At 50.7% G+C, this 21,433-nt stretch overlaps 1 protein-coding gene across 1 annotated transcript; it reads left to right on the top strand.

Moving 5' to 3' along the window:
* The first annotated feature begins 13,459 nt into the window (after positions 1 to 13,459).
* LOC121852007 (protein mab-21-like 2) lies at positions 13,460 to 14,539 on the top strand. Its single transcript, XM_042346127.1, has one exon. It carries the CDS (start codon positions 13,460 to 13,462, stop codon positions 14,537 to 14,539), a length of 1,080 nt encoding a protein of 359 aa, XP_042202061.1.
* Positions 14,540 to 21,433: the final 6,894 nt, after the last annotated feature.

The following is a 21,433-nucleotide window of genomic DNA, read 5'->3' as shown; positions in this document are numbered from 1 at the left end:
CATGCAGTAGCGGATTGATGGAGGGGCTGTGAACTATTACTTTATAGTAAATGTAGCTGGGTGGTGGCGCGGTCGTTCACGCACCACACTGAGGGGGTGGGGGGTGCAATGTGTTCTAGTCCCAGTCAAGGCTAACATCAGTGGCGAGTGATTATTGAACCGGTTCCTGGGCCTCCCCCTTCAGCGATCAGCAATGACCAGCATGGTGAAGTATGGTCAAACAAAACGCCATCACTAACATGGTCTGGGAGACCTTCATCCTGCAGTGGATTGACTAAAGCCTGTAGCTCGTCTATAATTACAGATAATAGAAGTTTATAGCATTAATAATTATTAATAAACTACATAGCAAACCTTGGTGGTGAGGAAACGGTCACTTGTTATTATTCCTGTTGAAGTTGCACACCATCAAACACTCACCTTACTCTCAAGACTTGCAACTATATTCAAAAGAAAAAAAAAACTGACAATTCATCACATTCCACGAAGTTTTCCTCCCTCAGAATCTTACAGGAAACCCACTTAACTTGCAGTCGTCCGATTATAATGTCTGTACTTTGCGTGTTAATTTCCTTAGCGAGCCCACACAATCAACCCTGCAGTGCGCTAGAAGGCAATTTTAATGATCTTTTTTTGTCCCTCAGATTCCCAAAACTCTGCCAGATCACGGTCGGTCTCCGCTCTCAGCAGCCCTCATACAGAGCGTTCCCTCTGAACGCACGCACACGTATGTCCGTGTGTATATACGTACGTACGTGTGCGTACGTACGTATATACACACACGTATGTCCGTGTGTGTATATACGTACGTACGTGTGCGTACGTACGCCCCCACACTTATAGCCGACGTAACAAATAACTCACATTCGTCAATAACACCGTGGCCTTCAGAGGAAAACTATATAATAGGTGACACCTTGGGTCGTGACCCTTCAACGTAGCACATAAACAGAGAGGCCAGGAGACAGAGTGGATGATGAGAGTTGGAGACTGCACCTTTGTACACATGCAGCCTGATGAGACTCACGTTTTGAAAAATCGCAGACATTTTGGGCAATTGCCCTTAGCGAACACCTATGGAGACCGGCGTAGTGCCCCGTGGTGCAGTCAGCATCACGCCAGGCCACCTTTGTTTCCCCAGTGTTTACACACCACACCTGGTGCTCATTTAATGGCTGAGTCGACATGGAGGAGGCACAGAACCTATTTGGATACTACTTGCCACCGTTTGCAGTGCCATGCACCGACTGATACACGACAGCTCACCATCACACAAAGACCTCCCCCCCCGTATAGCCATACTGATGGTTAGGGATGGTGCTGTTAGTGAGCACCCATTAAGGCCTGCATGTCGCACAGGGGGGTGGCGTGGTCAACAAAGACAAAGATCCGCCGTATAGACTTAACGGAGTGTTGGGGCAAGTGCTGTCGCGGGCACCTATGAAGACCGGCATGGCACACGAGGGGATGGACGGCCAGCACCACGCCCGGCCGCCTTGGTCTCCCCCAGTTGCGATGTTTTGATACACCGCACCAGTTACTTATTTGAGGCTGAGCCGACCTAGGGGTGGCCCAGGACCGGTGCAGATAATCTTCACTGGTGTTAGCCGAGAATGGGAATCGAACTCGGGTCGCCGGGTGCGTGGCACGGCTCACTAACCGCTTCACTACCACGCACTCGCATGCACGAGCACGCCCAGAACGTCACAGCGCCTGCATCCGCCCATGCAAATTCTTTTTGTTTTTCCTACGGTCCGACCCACCCCTGATTGGAACCTCAAAAGGCTGGCGCCCAGGGGAAGCTCGCTTTCCCAGAAAGGTGAGCACGGCGCAGGCGGAGCGAAGGAATCGGTCACGGAGCATATTAACCGTGTTTGACGGGCTCGGCTTAACTCCATTATTGCTGGGAGCGGCGGGGATTTGTAAAAGCAGATTTTGAACGTGCGAACGAGGCGAGATGGTCCACCTTTCAACACCGTCCCCCTTCTATGCCGACCAGCGTGTACGTGTGTGCGTGTACGTGTGTGTGTGAGGAGCTGTAGCGTAGCAGTTATCGCAGTGCGCTACGAACTCGTCGAGCTGAGTACGATTCCCACTCACGGCCAACACCTGGTGATGGGCCTTCCGAGGGCCACCGAGCTTCAAATGAGTACCTGGTGCGGTGTGTAAACATTGCCACTGAAGAGACAAAGACGGTCGGTGGTGGTGCTCGCCACCCACCCCCATGCGTACCGTTACGACTTTCATAGGTGCGCGCTAACATCACTTGCCCAACAGTCTCTTAAGGCTATACGGGGGATCTTTGTGTAACTTTATTGAAACGTAGTGCAAATTTAGGGTGCCCCCTTACTTTACGTAGTGCCTTATAATCCGGAATATTTGGTAAATGCCAGAACCACATGCGTTATGATGATGACTAGAAAAGTGTTTTTCTGCACACTGCCTGCACCTAGCATCGCTACTCCACAATGTGCCTTGAAACTGAAGTCACGCAAATGCTTTAGTGCTTTGGAATCAAAAACATAAAATATATATTTTTGAAAACGAGTCGGCTAATTACAACAACATTATTACACCCTTTAACATATAATAATTAACAAGTGAATGATTACACTCCTTTGAATAATTTCATTATTGTATGTACGCAAAGTAACAATAACACTATTATTGCAGTTGTAGGTGGTATTAATTGGCTTGGATTGCATTATTAATTCAAACATTTGGACCCTGCTCAAGACTGGGACTTTTACTGAACATCTGTGACAAAGACCTTTATAGCTTCGTCGGATTCCTACGGTATAAATATTCTGATTCTAAAACGCTGGCACACGTAGCGTTCGACTTTCGCGAATGACACGGCGGGGTTTCGCTGTGCTATTTACAGTAAAGGCCCTTTCTTTCCCCCCCCTGAATAAGACCGCTTGTGTTGCAATCGAAACGTCGTGGGTTTTTGGCTTTTAATTTAGATTTTAGTTTTCTATCCACGTGACTTTAGCGAAAGAACCAAGAATATGAATAGTAAAGGCCCTCTCTTGCACTATTCCCAGTAGCAACGACTGGGGCGGCAGTGAGGAGTGCCAGGGTGGTGATGTGTTAACTACCTCGCCTGGTATGCAGGAGGTCGTGGGTTCGATCCAGACCCTTACCCCTGTATACTTGGAGTTTGCACGTCCTGCCCGTGGTCGCGTGGATTTTCTCCGGGTTCTCCGGCTTTTCCCTCCACATTCGGAAACGTGCGTTTAGAGTGTTTGGCTGCGAGAAATGTCCACGCGATAAGCCACTTCGTTGAGCTATCACATGTGGCCAGGTTGCTTCTGAAAAAGTGCGATATATAACGCGGTGGCCCTTACCGGGTAGACTAAAACATTGCTTAGTTTTAGTTTAATTTGCCGGTGTGAAACTGGCTCGGCACTGAAGCAGCAATCCGGCTGCTTCAGTGCCGTCAAAACAAAAAACCCAGATGAGCACCCGCGATCACGTTCAAGTGCACCACGGCAATGTCCGCTGCGAAGAGCCCATCTCTTCCAACGCGGGTAGACGTGAACAACTGCGATGCCTCAAGGTAGGAGCATGGGCGCAGTGGTTCGCAAACTGCGACATGAAACCGGCAACCTGAGATTGATCCCTGGCTATGGATAACATCAATATCTGTGTGGGCCCCCCTTTCACTTCTTAAGCAACCTGCAATGATCAAAAACGTTGATTATGATTATGAGCGTGAAATATGATCACACAACCCCCCCCCCCCCCCCCCATAGCTGACAGTGTGAGGAGACTTTCGTTTCTGAATTGACAAACGGCTGTAAGTTGAAATTGTTGTGTAAACACGACGGACGGCCCTGTTCACTATTTTGTGTGGTTGCTGAAAAACGTTTTTTTTTGTGAACGAAGAAACAGTAAATAAGTGTACCGGATGTTAGCTGCGAATCTTTGAGAAGTGAGAAGCTCTGTTATATTTTATATAAATGTCACGGCTAAAGCGTGTAAAGTGCGGGCTCGTGTCCTTTTTTATATAATATTTTTTTTAGAAGAGAAAAAAAACCTTTCCTGTAAGAAAACAGCTCACATTTAAATGAAATTCAATGGAACAGGTAAACTGAAATGCTAAAGTAATGTTGTCGGATGGGATTTGGAGAACGTCAGTCTGCTACGGTGCACGTGTCACAGGTGGGCAATGCAGAGGTGGGGGGGAAAAGCCGCACGTGCGGTGTCAAGATGGAGACGGAGCGGCGCTACGGGGACGTGAGACGGGGGGGGGCTCTGCTCGTTCTTGGGAGTCTCGCCGACGGAGAGGGGGGCCCTTCGTGAAATTCACCACCGACTGACTGACGGCACGCAAAGCGAGGCGAAGGCGTTCTCGCGGTGCGTGCAAAAAAAACGTCCGGCGTGTTGGGCCGCGGCCAAAATCCACGCGCCGGCACTCACGCGCACACACGCACACGGACGCACACACACACGGACACATACACGCACGCACACACGCACACACACTCGTTACGCAGTTCAACCGGAAGGCTCCAACTGCAGAGTTGGGGCAAAGACAGCGCGCGGTCAAATCAATCATACTTCACAGGTTCTTTAAAAATAAATAAAAATTTACTTCTGCTAAATGCGAGACTTAATCTTGAATAAGTATACAATTCTTAATCACGTTAGCAAGCCATAAAGTCATGCGAAATGTAATGCCTCCTATAAAAATACTGTTGAAAAATACCGCCGAATGCGATATTTCTTTAATACAGAGCATAGTGCTTGTATTACTGCATAGCCACCGTTTTCAAAATCACCTGGAGTTTTAGTCTCAAGAAAAATAAAACTTTGAGCTTAATCTTGTTAATCAAATATTTGGATTACATTGTTTTTAAATCACACCTCGGCACATAAAAATAAGAGGACCTAAAATCAATACCATGAAAATTTAGCACACAGGTTCTAACAGCTTTTGTATTTTTGTAAAGTAATCTCTAACTGAATTGAGGATGGGTTGGAAAACACACAACAGCTATCTCAAAAATTACGCAAAAAATATTGCGTGCACTCCTATAACCGGGCAGCAGTTAGGTGCGAATCCGCGTGGCCTCCTCTTGGAACACGTGTCGGCTCTGACACCCCACCCCCCGCCACCAACCCCTCCAATGCCGAACACACTGCACCGAGCTTTTAAGAGCCAATGTACAACAACGGCGGCGGCGCTTAAAATGCACTGGCTCCTAACAAAAACAAACCGATCACATTACCCCGCAAGTCAACAAAGGGCGGCCAGACAAGCTCCACTCTCTCCTGGGACGGCGCAACGCGCACGCACGCGCTCATTACACGCCACGTACGATTGTACGTACGTAGAAATGCGTGTGTGAACAAGTCGTTACGCGTGTAAAGAACCGGTGCTGGACATGCGATTCACGTATCGACGATGGTTGTCCTTTACATGGTGTGACGGCAAGACCGCGAACTTGTGGTGGTGGCTTGGGGTGGCCTTCATATCCAGCAGTGGATTGTGCGCGCATGCGATCGCCGCACAAATGCACCGTGGCAATATTCGACGCACGCGCGGTATATTTATGAGCCTGCGCGTGTGTGCACGTATGTACGTGTGTATTCACGGCTACACACAGGCACTCTGGTGTAAATTGCTTGATAAAGTGCTTTAATTACCTGCGGTCCGCTATTCAGCTCTCCCCCCTTCCCTCCCCCCCGTTCTACCGATGTCAATTAAGATGCACTGGTTATTAATCAGAGAGAGGGCGCTTCACGATACATGTGTATAGCCTAACGAGTTTAACGTGCACAACTATTGCCAATCCATCGATACTTCGCAACGGCGAAGGGAAGGGGGGCCAAGATAGCGGTTAAGATATCAATCGCCACTGATGTTAGCCGAGCCAGGAAACCAAACGGAGACTGTCACCTTCATACAGCAGTGCACAACCACTGCGCCACCGCTACACTTGTACGTATAATTCACGTGGCTACATGTTTCAATTATAAGTTATATTTTTCTACAAAGGGTAGTCTATGCATAGCCCTCTCGCGTTTAACGCGAAGCTCGAAACGTCGCCACAAATTGAATTCCCACATTTAAACTCCGGGGACAATTCGCAAGGGGCACAGCAGTAGCTTGCGTGCGGTGCAAAACGTCCGTCTGATTGTTGACCAGCAACGCCACCATTCTCAAGGGCTGGCCATTGTGTTCCTCCACTGGCGTCAATAACAACCACAACCCCCCCCCCCCACCAAATCTCTGAAACCCGTTGCGAATATTCAATGCTCAACGGTGTAAGGTCGGCGGGCGCTCATTCAACCCCAGGTCTCTCCCGTTGACAAACGCCACTCGTGGTCTTCATGGGGAAAGAAAGAAAATCGTCTACCTGTGTATACCAGCGTGGTGAAGTATGGTCAAAGATCCCTCAGAGACACCGCGATACAGGTTGCATGCATTCATCCAACAGTTGGAGTGACATGCACGCTGTATGTAACGTGTGTGCATTCAACTAGCGTATTGCTGGACACGTGGAGACACGTACATTGCGTATCATGGAATGTATCACTTATCAGAAATACCGAATTTAACTCCGGCACATACGTTATCGCCGTTGTGCTGTACGGTATAGGATACCCCTTGCACTGCGTGTTGACCTACATGTCAATAGCACGTGCAGCGAAACGTCGGACATCGTGCCGAACAAATACAGGGTCGGACCAGAAAGCGCATCGGAGAGCTGTGTGTGCGTGCGTGCTACCCACAGATCCCATACGCGGCCAGGCACGTGACCAGAGTTGCGTCAATCATCAACCATGGTCAATCCACTGCTGGATGAAGGCCTCCCCCCCCCCCTCAATCCGCCGCCATCGTTTCAGTCCCGCCACGGATAGAGCCCGTCCCTTGGGTACGGCGAATCCGAGCGACCGTCCCGGGCCCCGCGCTTTGGGGGAGTTGGGGGGGGGTGCGCGTTTAGACGTCACGGTGCGAGATGTAAAACTTCCGATTTAGTTTGAAGGCGTCACGGGGGGCGGGGGGGGCGCACACGGCGTGGGATTCTCCCAAGCCCGCACCCACCCTCTGTTGATGGCCCTTTGTACATTAATAATATTGATTATAATTGAAACAATATTTAAAACGCGTGGCTCGATCTAAGAGCGCGCTATACGGTCATAATAATATAATCATTCACGGCTGCAATGATAATAATCATAGCATGAGTAGCCACAATACTACAGAACAGTTAAAACAAATCGCAATACGCACACGGCACAAGGGCGTAGCAGCTAGATAATGTACAACTAAAATCTGAACAAATTACAATAAACCCCCCCATATCATCACAACGTAAAGGGGAAACCACGTGGCCTAAAGGAACGAAACACGTCCGGGAGCACGTGCATCTAGGAGACGGAACGATTAATTCGGATCACGTGCAGGTGGCGCTAGGTGGATCGTTCCATCGTCGCTGGATCGTGAACGGGAGGCTGCAGCTAACGGGAAAGTGCGCCTTTATCCAGCAGTGGATGGACCATGGCTGCTACTGATGCTAATAACTACAAAGATATAATACTCGTAACCCTGGCCAGGGCCAAGGCGCGTCGTCCTCACGTGCCGTTCGTCACTGCCCCACGGGCATTCAACCCTCGACGACACCCACGGCTGATCGCTCCAGCACACAACGCCCCAACAACGATAGCGATATGAACACGCGCGCGCGCACACACACCACACCACTCTCGTTCCCCCCACACCACCACAGCACATTTAGTAATCGCCAAACCGGTTATTGGACCGCAACAATAGTGCGGCGTTACGATGCGCGACGGTCAGATTAAACACTCGTGAGATCAAAGCCCCAGTTGAACTGCCGCCGCCGCTCGTGGCTTATGCGTAGAGACACTGGGAGAAGGCGCGTGCCGCTCCCGCTCGCCTTGTTTGTTTTAGCCGCGCGAACCGTCCGCGAACCGTCCACGCAGGGAGGAATCCCGAGACGCGAAGGGCATCGTGACAACAACTGCACACGTGCACCACGTAGCGGGTGAACCCGTTAACAGATTAGCCGAATGCAATACGGTACAATTGTAAATGTCGTGGATTTACTCTCCAACACACCGGTGGGCTGAAGGAGTAACTTGATCGGCCAGTTTTGTTTACGTGACGAAGCTTACACGGGCCGTGTCGGGTGGTGGAGGGTTACGACACATTTATACTTACGCGATTTTACCCAAAAAGCTTGATTATGAATATTGGTCGCGAAAGCCTACATGTTAAACTAAAATACTATCGTCGGGATTAATTATATGAGACAATAGTTGAATTCAAATCTACAAACGGTCGACCCACAAACCTCGCTATATGCACACGTAATACATCTCCTAGCACTGCCCCGCTCTGGAAGATATGGAGCCATTGCTCGCCTATTGAAAACAACAATACAAGGCTATTTGAGCTGATTATAATCAGCGGCTGGGTGTCTTTAAATTAATCACCATGTACCGGTAGCATAACTTATACTACGAGCAACTTTAATATTTTACCGTAAACACACATAACGTAGACTGATTTCGTATAAATTATCTAACGATGCTCTCTAATGGATAGAAAGCTGAAACTCGGCACAAACTTTAGTCAAGTCTGCGTGCTAATAACGAACGAAATCCGAACTCAAACGCCTTAATTTGGGGACGTAAAAATATACGGCCGAATGTTGATTGATTTAAATAAAAGGGCAGCAGATTTAGCATAAAGTTGCGAAATTAATTAAGTATCTTACCTTTCGCTTATAATAAAAAAAACACACGACCCTCCTCCTCATCAGTGAACAAAGTAATTCTGGTCCACGTGGAGTGTGACACCAAAGCCATTAGAAAGCGGACAAATCCCGTTAAGACAAACACTGCATGGTCCCTTGTGAACCAGGAAATCCTGAGTTTCATCCCAGGCCACGGACAACGTGAGCGGACGAGTGATGCCTGAACCGGTCCTCAGCCTCGTGCCCCTATCAGCAACCCGCTACGTCCTTCATCCAGCAGTGGATTGACGAACGGCTGCAAACAATGAAGCTTAATTAATTAACGCCAAGCGGGCCAATGCACGTGAGCGTTTTACGCAACCGACGATTCAGATGAAGGTGCAACTATTGAGGACATAAAATAAGACACAAACGGGGAACGAGGAGCTCTCAATGTTTCACTTTTAGCGGTGTGGAGTTTTTCGAACGGATGAACGATATCCGATTTGGCCAGTTGGTCTCACTTTTCGACCAATTAGGGCACAAATAACGTGGCCTTTCGCTTTAACTTGTCTAAATCCCAGCTCCGTTGATAATTATTTCGGATCGACTGCCACGCGACCAACATCAATGACACCGCTGAGTGTGTGGGGCAGTGGGAGGAGTCATCTCGTGTAGCAACATCAATCGGCCAGCACTCGTCATTAGTTGTATTGTGGTTTCGATGATCGTGTTGGTGTAATGTCAGTTTTATTCTAAAACTATAACCCCCCACGACCCGACAGAGCCGAATCAAATAAAGTTGTCACGTGAGCAACTTGATTAGATATTAGTCGTGAAGGCCTATCGGATTATTCCAGTCTAAATACAGATTCTAATTCTACACGTATAGAATTTATCTAGGTCACTTGAATGTTTTATCTTCTATGCAAATCCCTTTGGAATCGCTTCTGCTCTGCGAGATTTCCGAACAGTTTCCTTGTTCACCGCGATGACAACCTCACCAGCCAAAACATTTTTTTTGTTACAACGACCGCAACAACAACAACAAAATTACAATTCCATAAAATGATATCACTAACAATGGCTCGGCCTTATAAACGCGAGCTCGCCTTCTCGAATCCCTTCCAATCCACCCCACCCCCCAAGAGGAGAGAGAGAGAGCGCGAGAGAAGATGCGGATCGACAAATTCCCCGTCGCGTTCACCGCAACAGCCAGCGACAAACGTCTCTCCCTCGGGCCCGACACTTGTCTCTTCCATTCAGAATCAGAATATTTATGCTGGAGGAATACGATGACCTATAAAGCTCTTTTTTTTACAGATGTCCACAACGTTACAACACCAATCAAACAAAACACGCCAGGAGTGAAAAGTATAGGTATAGTAAATAAATCACTTTCAATATATATGCAAATACAACTAAACTATTGTTTTATCTTACCAGGTAAAGCCCACTGAACTATTAGCTTATTTTTCAGAAGCGGCCTGGCCACAAATAATAGCTCAACGAAGTGGGCTTATCATCACGTGGACATTTATAGCAGCAACATAATCTAAACAATCGCGCCGGCGAGGTCACCGCGAGCATTTTTTTTATCTTTGCCGCATGTGGCCAAATCTTCCGAAGCTAAGCATGGAAAACCAGCCTGGTATAAGTACTGTACTCGGAACAAGACTGCCAAGACTGTCCAGGAAGAATATCGGATGTTTGCATGATTGGGTCATCGATGTGGTCAGCAGATGGCGGCACAACGATGGATTATTGAATCTATCGGTGTGGATCTCTGCGTGCTGTTGTTATTGCACGCCCCTGAGCGTGGTGGGTTGTCTCCGGGTCCTCCGGTTTCCTCCCACAAGCCACACGCGGCTTGGTTTATGACATTGGCCAAACATCCCCAACACAGGACCCTCTTGAAAACGAGTCTTAATATCCAGGCGATGTTATCCTGGATAAAAATGCATTACTATTACGCGTAGTCGTCATATTTAATGTATAAAACAGACATGTATACTTGAATATACATACGTGTCTAAATGTACAGGTTTACTCACTATGCGCAAAATCCACGCGCTCTTTAATAAACACAAGAATCTCGTGTGTGTGTGACACAGATCACATCATTCTGGAATAGCGAGCGAGCACCAACTATATATCATTAAGGCCGGAACGAGAAGGCTGTCGTGGCCCGGATCACGACATTCAGTCTCGCGCACACCACACCAGATAATAATCTCATGCTCAATCGACCTACAGGAGGGCTTGAGATCAATTATATCGAGCGTTAGCAGCGGGCCCGGAATCGAACTCAGGTCGCTGCGTTTCTACCGCAGTATGCTACCCAATGCGCCACCGCTTCCCACACATACAGAGTATTAAACAAAATACAAAGATCCCGGCACATGAGGGGTGGGTTAACAACAACCACGCCCCACAGCCTTGTTCTCCCGAGTGGCGATATTGACGCACGAGTTAAATATTCGCCACTGTTATTGTTCGTGAGCGGGAATCGAACTCGGCTTGCCCGCGTTCGTAGCGCAGCGCGCTGAGCATTGCGCCACCGCTCCCACCCCACAAAGATCCCCCGTATAGCCTTAACAGACTGTAGGGGCAAGTGCTGTTAGCGAGCACCTATGAAGACCGGAACGGTACACGAGGGGGTGGGTGGCCAGCACCACGCCCGACCGCCTTTGTCTCCCCAGTGGCGATATTTACACACCGCACCAGGTACTCATTTAAGGCTGAGTCGACCTAGGGGAGGCCCAGGACCGGTTCAGATAATCGTCACTGGTCGCCAGGTTCATAGCGCAGCGCGCTAACCGCTACACTACCGCTCCCCACCCCACACACACATATATATATACATACACACTGCTAATTACACACACACGCGCACGCACGCGTTCACTCGCTAGAGTGTTTGCTCCCTGCGGATTTCCCTGCCGCGGTTGGCGGGGTGGGCGAGAAGACGCGGCGATGTCGACGTAGTGGGTGGGGGTGGGGGGTGTGTGAGAGAGGGCGGTGGGGGGCGGTGGATGAATTTGTTTGATCGGTGGTCGAGATAGCGGCGGCGACTCGACGGGTGGAGGAGAGTGGTGGATCTGAGAGCAGATTACGCGGCGCGGTAAGGAAACGCGGCGAAGGCAGAGCTCGCATTAACGTAACGTGGGTGATGGCGATGGTGGCAAGCGGTGACTTCATAGATTGATAAGGCGATGCGTTAATGTGCGCATGCTTGAACTTCTTTGGCACCGTACGTGGCTAACCGTGCTAATCGGAGGTGCGGGGGGGGGGACAACAAACCAGAGGTCGCAACCGGGTACCCGATACCAGTACCCTACCGATACCCAGCTACCCGTACCTGGCCGGGTACCCGTTTGCGACCCTGGTGCGGCCGGGTACGGGTAAGGAATCAAACCCCGTTTGCGACCTCTGCAACAAACTAAGTGGTGGACGTTCAAAGCGTCGTGGCGATTGCGATGCGGTGATAAGTGAAAGCAGTGGGTGAACATCCAGTGTGATGGAGTTAGGCTCACGATGCCGGTGATAGCAAATTGTTTGGCGCTGATGGTGATGAATGTTTAAAGTGATGCGGTGAATTGGTGAGTGGTGACGATAATGCATTTTAGGCGGACTTGCTAGATGAAGATGATGCCGTCATTTCTTGAGAACTGCCTTTTGTTTAGTTCGTTGTCCTTCCCCTCCGCACCACCGATCAGCACGGTTGGCTCCGTACGGTGCCAAAGAAGCTCAAACACACACACACACGTACACACGTGCATACGATGGTGACAACGGCGGCAAAAAACATATTCAAAGCCGACGTGGAGATGCTGATGTGGCGGTGGTGGCGATGACGACGACAAGCGTGGCGAACTTGAAAGTTTGATGCGGCGACGAAGACGCATGGCCCGTGCGCTCATCGCAACCGAGGCCCCCGTCACACGCAGGGCACGAAGCACGGAGAGAGACGCCGAGTGCGGAGCGCGCCTCTCTCCGTGAACGCGTGCGCGCTGCTTAGGAAAGCGGGGGGGGGGGCGTCCCGTGCTATCGCGCCGGGAGCGACGAGGAGTGAGTGGGAGGAGGAGGAAGGGAGGGAGGAGGGGTGGGATAGTAGTGGCGGTAGTGGTGGAAGGAAAGGGCGCTTACGGAGGGGAGGCTGCCCAACTGTGTGACGACAGCCCTGGCGGGGGCAGCCCGTGCTGATTGGGCGCACGATTTGAAGCCTCCTCCTATATCTCCCCCCCCGCGCCAGCACTCAGGCTGCACTCGCCCACAGACGCGGCCCGACAGCCGAGACACACGCACGCACACACTCACCCTGCCACGACCACACCGTCACCATTATCAACACCACCACCAACTAATATACGCAGCAGCGGCAGTCGCGGCTCACGCAGGCTCCTTGCCCCGGTTATGCAGCGAGCGCGCAGTTTCTCGGCGCTCTGAAAAAACGTGGGTGCGCGCCGCGTCTCGGCGCCACCGCTACGGAGAGTTCAAAGCTCACCCCGCCACTCAAATTGTTGTTCGCCGCCCTCTGCGTGTCGTTGAATTGTCGCTGTGGTGGTGGTGGTGGTGGTAGGAGTAACGGCGGCGGCGTCGGCTGTTGATCATCTGTTTCTCTGTTTATTTTTGCGCCAAACTCTGCCACCATTTCTTTCGCTGCGCTGCCCGCCCACCCGTTCGCGTTGGATCCGTCGGCGTACTGCGAGCCTCCGGTGTACAACCCGGAGCTCTGCCCCAACATGATCGCGGCGCAGGCCAAGCTCGTGTACCAGCTCAACAAGTACTACACGGAGCGATGTCAGGCTAGGAAGGCGGCCATCGCCAAGACCATCCGCGAAGTGTGCAAGGTGGTGTCCGACGTTCTCAAGGAGGTGGAGGTGCAGGAGCCGCGCTTCATCAGCAGCCTGAGCGAGATCGATGGCCGCTTCGAGGGCCTCGAGGTCATCTCGCCCACCGAGTTCGAGGTGGTGCTCTACCTCAACCAAATGGGCGTCTTCAACTTCGTGGACGACGGCTCGCTGCCCGGCTGCGCCGTCCTCAAGCTGAGCGACGGGCGCAAGCGCAGCATGTCGCTGTGGGTGGAGTTCATCACGGCGTCGGGCTACCTGTCGGCGCGCAAGATCCGCTCGCGTTTCCAGACGCTCGTTGCGCAGGCGGTGGACAAGTGCAGCTACCGCGACGTGGTGAAGATGGTGGCGGACACGAGCGAGGTGAAGCTGCGCATCCGGGAGCGCTACGTCGTGCAGATCACGCCCGCGTTCAAGTGCGCGGGCATCTGGCCTCGCAGCGCGGCGCACTGGCCCCTGCCGCACATCCCCTGGCCCGGGCCAAACCGCGTGGCCGAGGTGAAGGCGGAAGGCTTCAACCTGCTCTCCAAGGAGTGCTACGCGCTGGCCGGCAAGCAGAGCTCGGCCGAGAGCGACGCCTGGGTGCTGCAGTTCGCCGAGGCCGAGAATCGCCTCTTGCTCGGCGGCTGCCGCAAGAAATGCCTCTCCGTGCTCAAGGCGCTGCGCGACCGGCACCTCGAGCTGCCGGGCACGCCGCTCAACAACTACCACATGAAGACCCTGCTGATGTACGAGTGCGAGAAGCACCCGCGCGAGTCGGACTGGGACGAGTGCACGCTGGGCGACCGCCTCAACGGCATCCTGCTGCAGCTCATATCGTGCCTGCAGTGCCGTCGCTGCCCGCACTACTTTCTGCCGAACCTCGACCTGTTCCAGGGGAAACCACACTCGGCGCTGGAGAACGCGGCCAAGCAGACGTGGCGCCTCGCACGCGAAATCCTCACCAACACCAAGAGCCTAGACAAACTCTGAGCGTTGCTGGCGATCGCGCGTGAGTGTCGTCATCCATTTGATTTCCCTTTTCTGTTTCGTTGTTTGTTTGTTTGTGTTGGTTTGTTTTGATCGCGTCAGTGTTTTTGAAAGACGGCGGCGATGGGCGGGTGTGGGTGGGTGGGTTGGGTATGTTTGGCAAACAAAAACTAAAACAAAAGTCGGATCGGTGGCAAGACGTTAAGTCACCCACGATTATATATATACAGTGAGATTATATATAATGACCGCAGTTGCCGGGCGAATATGGAATAATATCGCAATTTTCTTTTGGCCCACGGCTCATTGGCAAACGCAATATACTTATAATCACACGTTTAAAAAAAAATCGACAGACATCATCGACCGTGATGTCAAATAAACGGTGACACTGGAACCGATGAAGGAAGGCGATTCCAGCAAAACGGCGACAGAGATAGCAACAGGGTCCGGTTTGACATCGAATTCTGATCGAGTTTGGAGACTCCCCCCACCCCCTGCACCGACACATTATCTCGCTAACCGCAGTGTAGCGTGAGATCAACATTCAAACCTTAAGGGGGGGGGGGTCGTTGGGGTCGTCGGCCTACCCACGATACTTTTATGAGTTTGGGGGCAAGGGAGGGGGGGTAGGAGAAAGGCATCGGAGTTGTGCAGTAATTATACATAGACCGTGTCCTCTGATATACCTATGATTTTAGTCACTCCAAGTTTACATCAGAGGCGCTCCAGCCAAGGCGCGCATTGCATAGTGGGACGTTTTTTTGTTGTTGTAAGATATTATATTATAAATATATATGAGAAAAAGCAACATTCCATTCGTTTGTTTCCACCGCAACCTCACTGGATGCCCCATTTGTTGTGAACACTTTTGGCTCCCTCCACCCTAACCCGTGTAAATATTACTTGAATCGAATATTAATTTAAGTGGGACGTTCACGTTAAACAGAATTGGCATTGTATGTAATGGTTTTGTTTATTATTATATATTTTTTTCTCTCTCTCTCTCTCCGTTTTGGTACAATATGCCACAAGTATAGCGTGAATAAAGGAAGCACTTGAAAAGCACAGTATTTAGTTCGCTCGCTCATTGTGTCGTTTTAATTGTGTTCCGTAGGTTTATCCGAATTGATACAGCCCAAGGGGATAGTGAAATGAAGGAAATTATCGCGTGCATGCTTGTGTACATCAACTACACATGCCTTCGTACTTTGTTTGATAATTACGATAATTACTGTAAATTAAAAAAAAGCCATACGTTGATTGACCGCATGTCTAAGATTTTACAACACGGAGCGCGTACGTAGGATGGATATAATGCTTAGCGTATGACACTCTTTTAACAGTTTATACGCGTCACAGATGTAAATAAAATGTTAATCACGTCTCCCATACCGCATGTCGACTGCGTCTTTGTCCAATAAAAAGCACTGCTCAAACTCGAGTTGGCGCTCATGGGAGGCCGCGTTCCATTATTTCCATGCAACTGGAGCCGTAAATTTGGGAGTTGTTGTTAGGAGTCAGACGGGGGAAGAGTAAAAAAAACGAAAAAGTTCAACACGGGGATGATGAACCCCCAAACTCGGCAGACTTTGCGTGCATGTAGCTCGCTTCGCTACGAACCCGGTGACCTAAGTTCGATTCCCGCTCACGGACTACACCAGTGACGATTGTCTGAACCGGTCCTGGGTCCTGGCCTAGGTCGACTCAACCTCAAATGAGTTCCTGGTGCGGTGTGTAAACGTCGCCAATCGAGAGACAAAGGCAGCCGGGGATGGGGGTGGGGTGGTACTGGCCACCCACCCCTTCGTATAGGGGGCTCGCTAACAGCACTTGCCCCAACAATGTGTTAAGGCTATACGGGGGATATTTGTTTTTTTTGTGCTATACTCATACATATTCTCATTGCGGAGTTCAACTTTTGTCCAAAATGAATATTATAGACAAAAGTCGGTTAAGGCGACACACATTGCGCCAAAATACGAGGATATTTTCCGAAAATGTAAATCTAAGTGATAACAATGCGTCGTTATTATTCATTGGTGACGACGAGGGCGTCGTGGGCGATATGAACAGCTCGCCGCGGCCACGCGGATCGCGCTGGAAATGAATACGGGGGTGGGGGTGGGCGCGTTAATCATTGATCGTGTCTGTAATATTTGTGTGGCTAACACGAGACGTTATCGTCATGAAATCGGTGCGTTTGTCGAGTGTAAAAAAAAATTACCGGGGCCGTTTAAGCGGCCTGGCCTTTGTCGCTATTTTAATAACACGGCGTCGAAAACGCTTACACTTTTTAGGGGATTGGTATAAATCCGCTCTTCGACTACCGTAAATGTTTTTTTTTTATCACAACAAATATCAACCCGTACTTACGTACGAGTGACACGTTTAGCTGCTTAACGTTTCCATCAGCGGCTTACAAAACACACACGCACACGTGTGCACGCATTTGACACTCATCAATCTTACTCGCCATCGCCAGGACGCAACAACGATTTACTTGACAATCGACAGTAGTTGCGATGGGCACTCGCTGTAAATAATGAGATTAAAAAAAAACGTCTCCTTAACAGCAGCACTCACGTGACAGTTACTCAACATACACACAGAGAGCGCGCACACACACAAAAATACTCGGCACAAACGATTACAGCATTGCACTTGCTCCGACTGGTCTAAATAAACACCAGCGTGTCCGTGCCGGATGTGTGCGTGCACACACGTGTCTGTCTGTCGACTCGGCCTCACACGAGTACCTGATGTGCTGTGTGAATACCACCAACCGGGGGAGAGACAAAGGCGGCCGGGCGTGGTGTTGGGTCAGCCACCCTCTACGTGTGCGATGCCGGCCTTCAAAGGTGTTCGCGAAACACTGCACTTGTCGCCCTAACAGTCTCGTTAAAGGCGATACGGGTCTTTGCGTGTCTTGCGGACATGCCGATGTCGTGAGCGGACGTCTTTATTCCACGATTAATCAGCGCGCCCAGCAGACGGAACGGGCGGGGGGGGCGATTACGCGACGCAATGTAACCACGCACGTGTCAATGACTTCGCCGATGAAAAAAACACAAATCTGGGAGTCGATGGCGTTGACGCGGCCTGCCTACCCGCTCGCTGGCCCCGTCTATCTCCATTCATCGTACGAAGTAAAACAAACAAATGGAGTACAATTGATTCTACGTGCGCGTTTATATGACACGCCGCAGATGCGCAACACGGCACTGTATGTTCAACACAAGAGACTACCTGTGGATAACCAAAGTGATACTTTGGGTGCGTGTTCATATCCCAGCCATCGAATAACGGGCTGGCTTGGAAGGCCCTGGTTTATATAATGTAGCGTAAAGCAGCCTCTCTCGTCCGCGACTGTTGGTTATGCAAAGAGACGGACAAAGACACAGACAAAAACACACGGATACAAAGACACGCATATATACAAAGACACGCAGATACGACGACGCGTACATTAATACAAAGACACAAAAGACACGCACAACGCAAACTAGAATGAATTAGTTTGTACAAACTAGAATTCAAATGTGTCGCAACGAAACACAACTCGGGAGTGATTTCGTTGACAAAGGACACGGAACACAGCGGCGGCGCACGGTGACAACTCAACAACCGCACCGGTCACACATTGGGGTCTGTCAAAATAATTAAGACGGTGGTGGTGGTGGTGGCGGTAGGTGGTGGTGGCGTTGGGGTGGTGGTGGTGGGTGGTGGTGGTTGTGGTGGTGGGGTGAGCCTTCCCGAATTGACGTGGAGCGAGCTGGCGAGACGCGGCCGTGCTGTCGCGTTCATACAGACAGCGGGGAGCTCGCGGTGCCGTTCGGTTAAAGACCTCTCTCCTCTCTCTCGATCACCACCACCACCCGCGATCCGTGTAGGTGCCCTCTCCACGTCGCTAGACTGTTATCCGTCTACATTGCTACGCCGTGAGCCAAGCGGCAACGTCGCATCGTATCGCAAGCAAGGGATTGTGTAGTTCACGAGTCGTTGCGCAGACGGTGATACAGCGATGTAGTAGTACAGCGACGTAGTAGGTACACCTACTACGTCGCTGTATAACCGCATCGCCAAACGATTTGTATGTATCACCATGTGTTTGTGTGTGCGTGTCTTTGTGTGTCTGTGTAAGGGTGTGTAAGTGTGTGTTGAAGGGAGCAGTCGTGTAGCCGTTTGCGTGCCGAGTTCGATTATTAGAGCCGGTTCTGAGTCTCCCCTCGGTCGACTCAGCCTCATATGAGTACTTGATGCGGTGCGTAAACATCGCCACTGCGGAGACAAAGGCGGCCGGGCGTGGTGCTGGCCACCCATCCCCTCGTGTGCCATGTCGGCCTTCATAGGTGCTCGCTAACAGCACTTGCCCAAACAGTACGTTAAGGCTATACGGGGGATCTTTGTCTTGTGTGTATGTGTCTAAGTGGGGGGGGGGGGGTGTCGCGTGCTGGGCTACGAACGCGGCGACCAGAGTTTGATTCCCGCTCACGGCCAACGTAGATGCCCCAACAGTCTGTTCAATGGTGCTCGTTGACTTGTCTATCGACGTGCTTATATCTGTCTGTCTGTTTGTATCCGCCTATCTGTGTATTTATATCTGCCTATACGTGTGTGCGTGTCCGCCTGTATCGGTGTATACGCGTGTGTGTATCCGTCTGTACGCATATGCATGCGTGTGCTTGTTTCTGTCTGTACGTATCTGTGCTCGCGACCACACTTGCCCCAACAGTCTGTTCACGCGTGCTATATGGGTGATCTTTGTCTTTGTGTATATGTCTATGCGTGTGTATCGGTCTCATATGCGTGCTTGTATATGTCTATACGCGCGTGTGTATCCGTGTGCATCTCTCTGTGTGCATCTGTGTGTGTGTATGTATTCCACCCGTGGCCTCAAAGTGCACGTGGCCTGGCACAGGCGCCGTGGTGACGTCACTTCGTGGCGAACCCCGGTTCGATTCCCGTTCAAGGCCAACACCGGTTGACGATTATCTGAACCGGTCCTGGGCCTGCCCTAGGCCGACTCAGCCTCAAATGAGTAACCTGGTGCGATGTGTAAACATCGCACCGGGGGAGACAAAGACGGCCGGGCGTGGTCTCGGCCACCCCACCCCCTCGCGTGCCGTGTCGTGCCGGCCTTTACAGGTGCTCGCTAACAGCACTTGCCCCTACAGTCCGTCACAGGCTCTATACGGGGTGGGGGGGGGGTCTTTGTGTACGTGTGCGTCTTCTGCGCGTTACACAATCTGCTCGCGGAACGCTTTTCTTGTTGACGCAGCGCGCTTGCTCGCACGACGCAGACCCGGCCCGGCGCTCCTCTGCCGTCAGCGGCCGCGACACCGCCACCACCACCACCACCGCCACCACCACCACCACCACCGCCACCACCACCACCACCCCCAAGCGCAGACCCCGCGGTCGGCGCGATCTGACAACGCCACGGGTGCCACTTGCGCCTCGTGTCTAACGCAACGACTCTTCGTGCGCGTTGCAGAGCGCGCGCGGTAGCCAATGTGGAGACAATGTCGAGTTACTCCACTGTACTCTGCATGCCACAATGCGGTGCCTAATAATAACAAGTAGTAATACATACCTGTGCAGTAGGTAACAGTCTGTGTGTGTCTATGTTGTGTGGCTCTCTCCTTGTGTGTCTCTCTCTCTGCTTGTGTGTCTGTCTGTGTGTCTCCGTGTCTGTGTTTTGTCTCTCAAATTTAGTTCTACCTGAGGATGACTGCTTGTGTTACAATCGAAACGTCGTATTCTATTCCTTAATTTATTTTCTTTATAAGTGGGGTGTGTGTCGCGAGCGTCGACGCGTCAACCACTGCGCCACCGCTCTCACACCCAACATTATAAATATATAAATTAAATACAAATAATTATAATAACGACGATTGCGACACCTTACAATTAGGAGACCCCCCCCCTCCTCTACTCCCCGACTTCGCCTAACCCTGGGCTGGGTTCACTTCAGAGGCGGCGAGGGGGGCGACCCTGAGGGACGCGGTGGGGGCGCGCGGGGGGGGGGCTGCAGGCACCCCCCCCCGCCCCCACCGAGTGGATTATCCAACTTAGACAAACATTTACCTACAGATGCGCGCCTTGCAGTGCAGAGACTCTGTGTGGTGGCCAATACTCTCGTTAGACAATGCATGCTCCACTTATCTCAAGCGTGTTAACGCAAAGCGCTGTTATTATGACTACTACAGTATGTATCGGTGTGTTGTTTGCTTAAGTCTTATCGCGCGTTAACTTAGTTGGCTATACATAAACGTGTATATATATGCGCATGAATGCGTAACAGACACGCACAGAGACACATTCACACGTAAGGGAATGTCAACACAAGAATGGACAGACGCACGTGCATCTGTTCTGTACCGAGAGTACGCGCGCGTTTGAGGGTTGGTGTGATTTTGTGCACGTGTTTTTAAATAAATACGGAATATATAAAATATAGAAACCGAACATGAAATCCCATTACACGAAACGTCCAGCCTATTAAATGCAGTATATATATTAATATATATTAGCTTTCAATTAGTGTTAATTACACACCTTTTTTAAGGTGTGTAAGTAAAACACGGAACGGATTTCGTCCTAATATTTTCCCGTAACAATCGAAAAAGCGAAAGTTATAATTCCCGCCGTATTCGGCAAATGAACGAGCGCGTCGTATTATTACCAACACACAAAAAAACACATCGTGGATACTAAAGCACAACCCCCCTCCCCTCTCCCACCATAACATAAAAATATCACAAGCGTACAACACGTAGGCTTTCGCGACCAATGTTATTCATAATCAACGTTTTTGGGTTTAGATCGCGTTTATTTATAAATGTGTCGTAACCCTCCTGATTGGCCGTGTCGGGTGGTGGAGGGTTACGACAC

The sequence above is a fragment of the Callorhinchus milii genome, unplaced genomic scaffold (assembly GCF_018977255.1).
Source record: "Callorhinchus milii isolate IMCB2004 unplaced genomic scaffold, IMCB_Cmil_1.0 Scaffold315, whole genome shotgun sequence".
Taxonomy (NCBI): domain Eukaryota; kingdom Metazoa; phylum Chordata; class Chondrichthyes; order Chimaeriformes; family Callorhinchidae; genus Callorhinchus; species Callorhinchus milii.
This window is presented reverse-complemented; position numbering and strand designations above follow the sequence as displayed.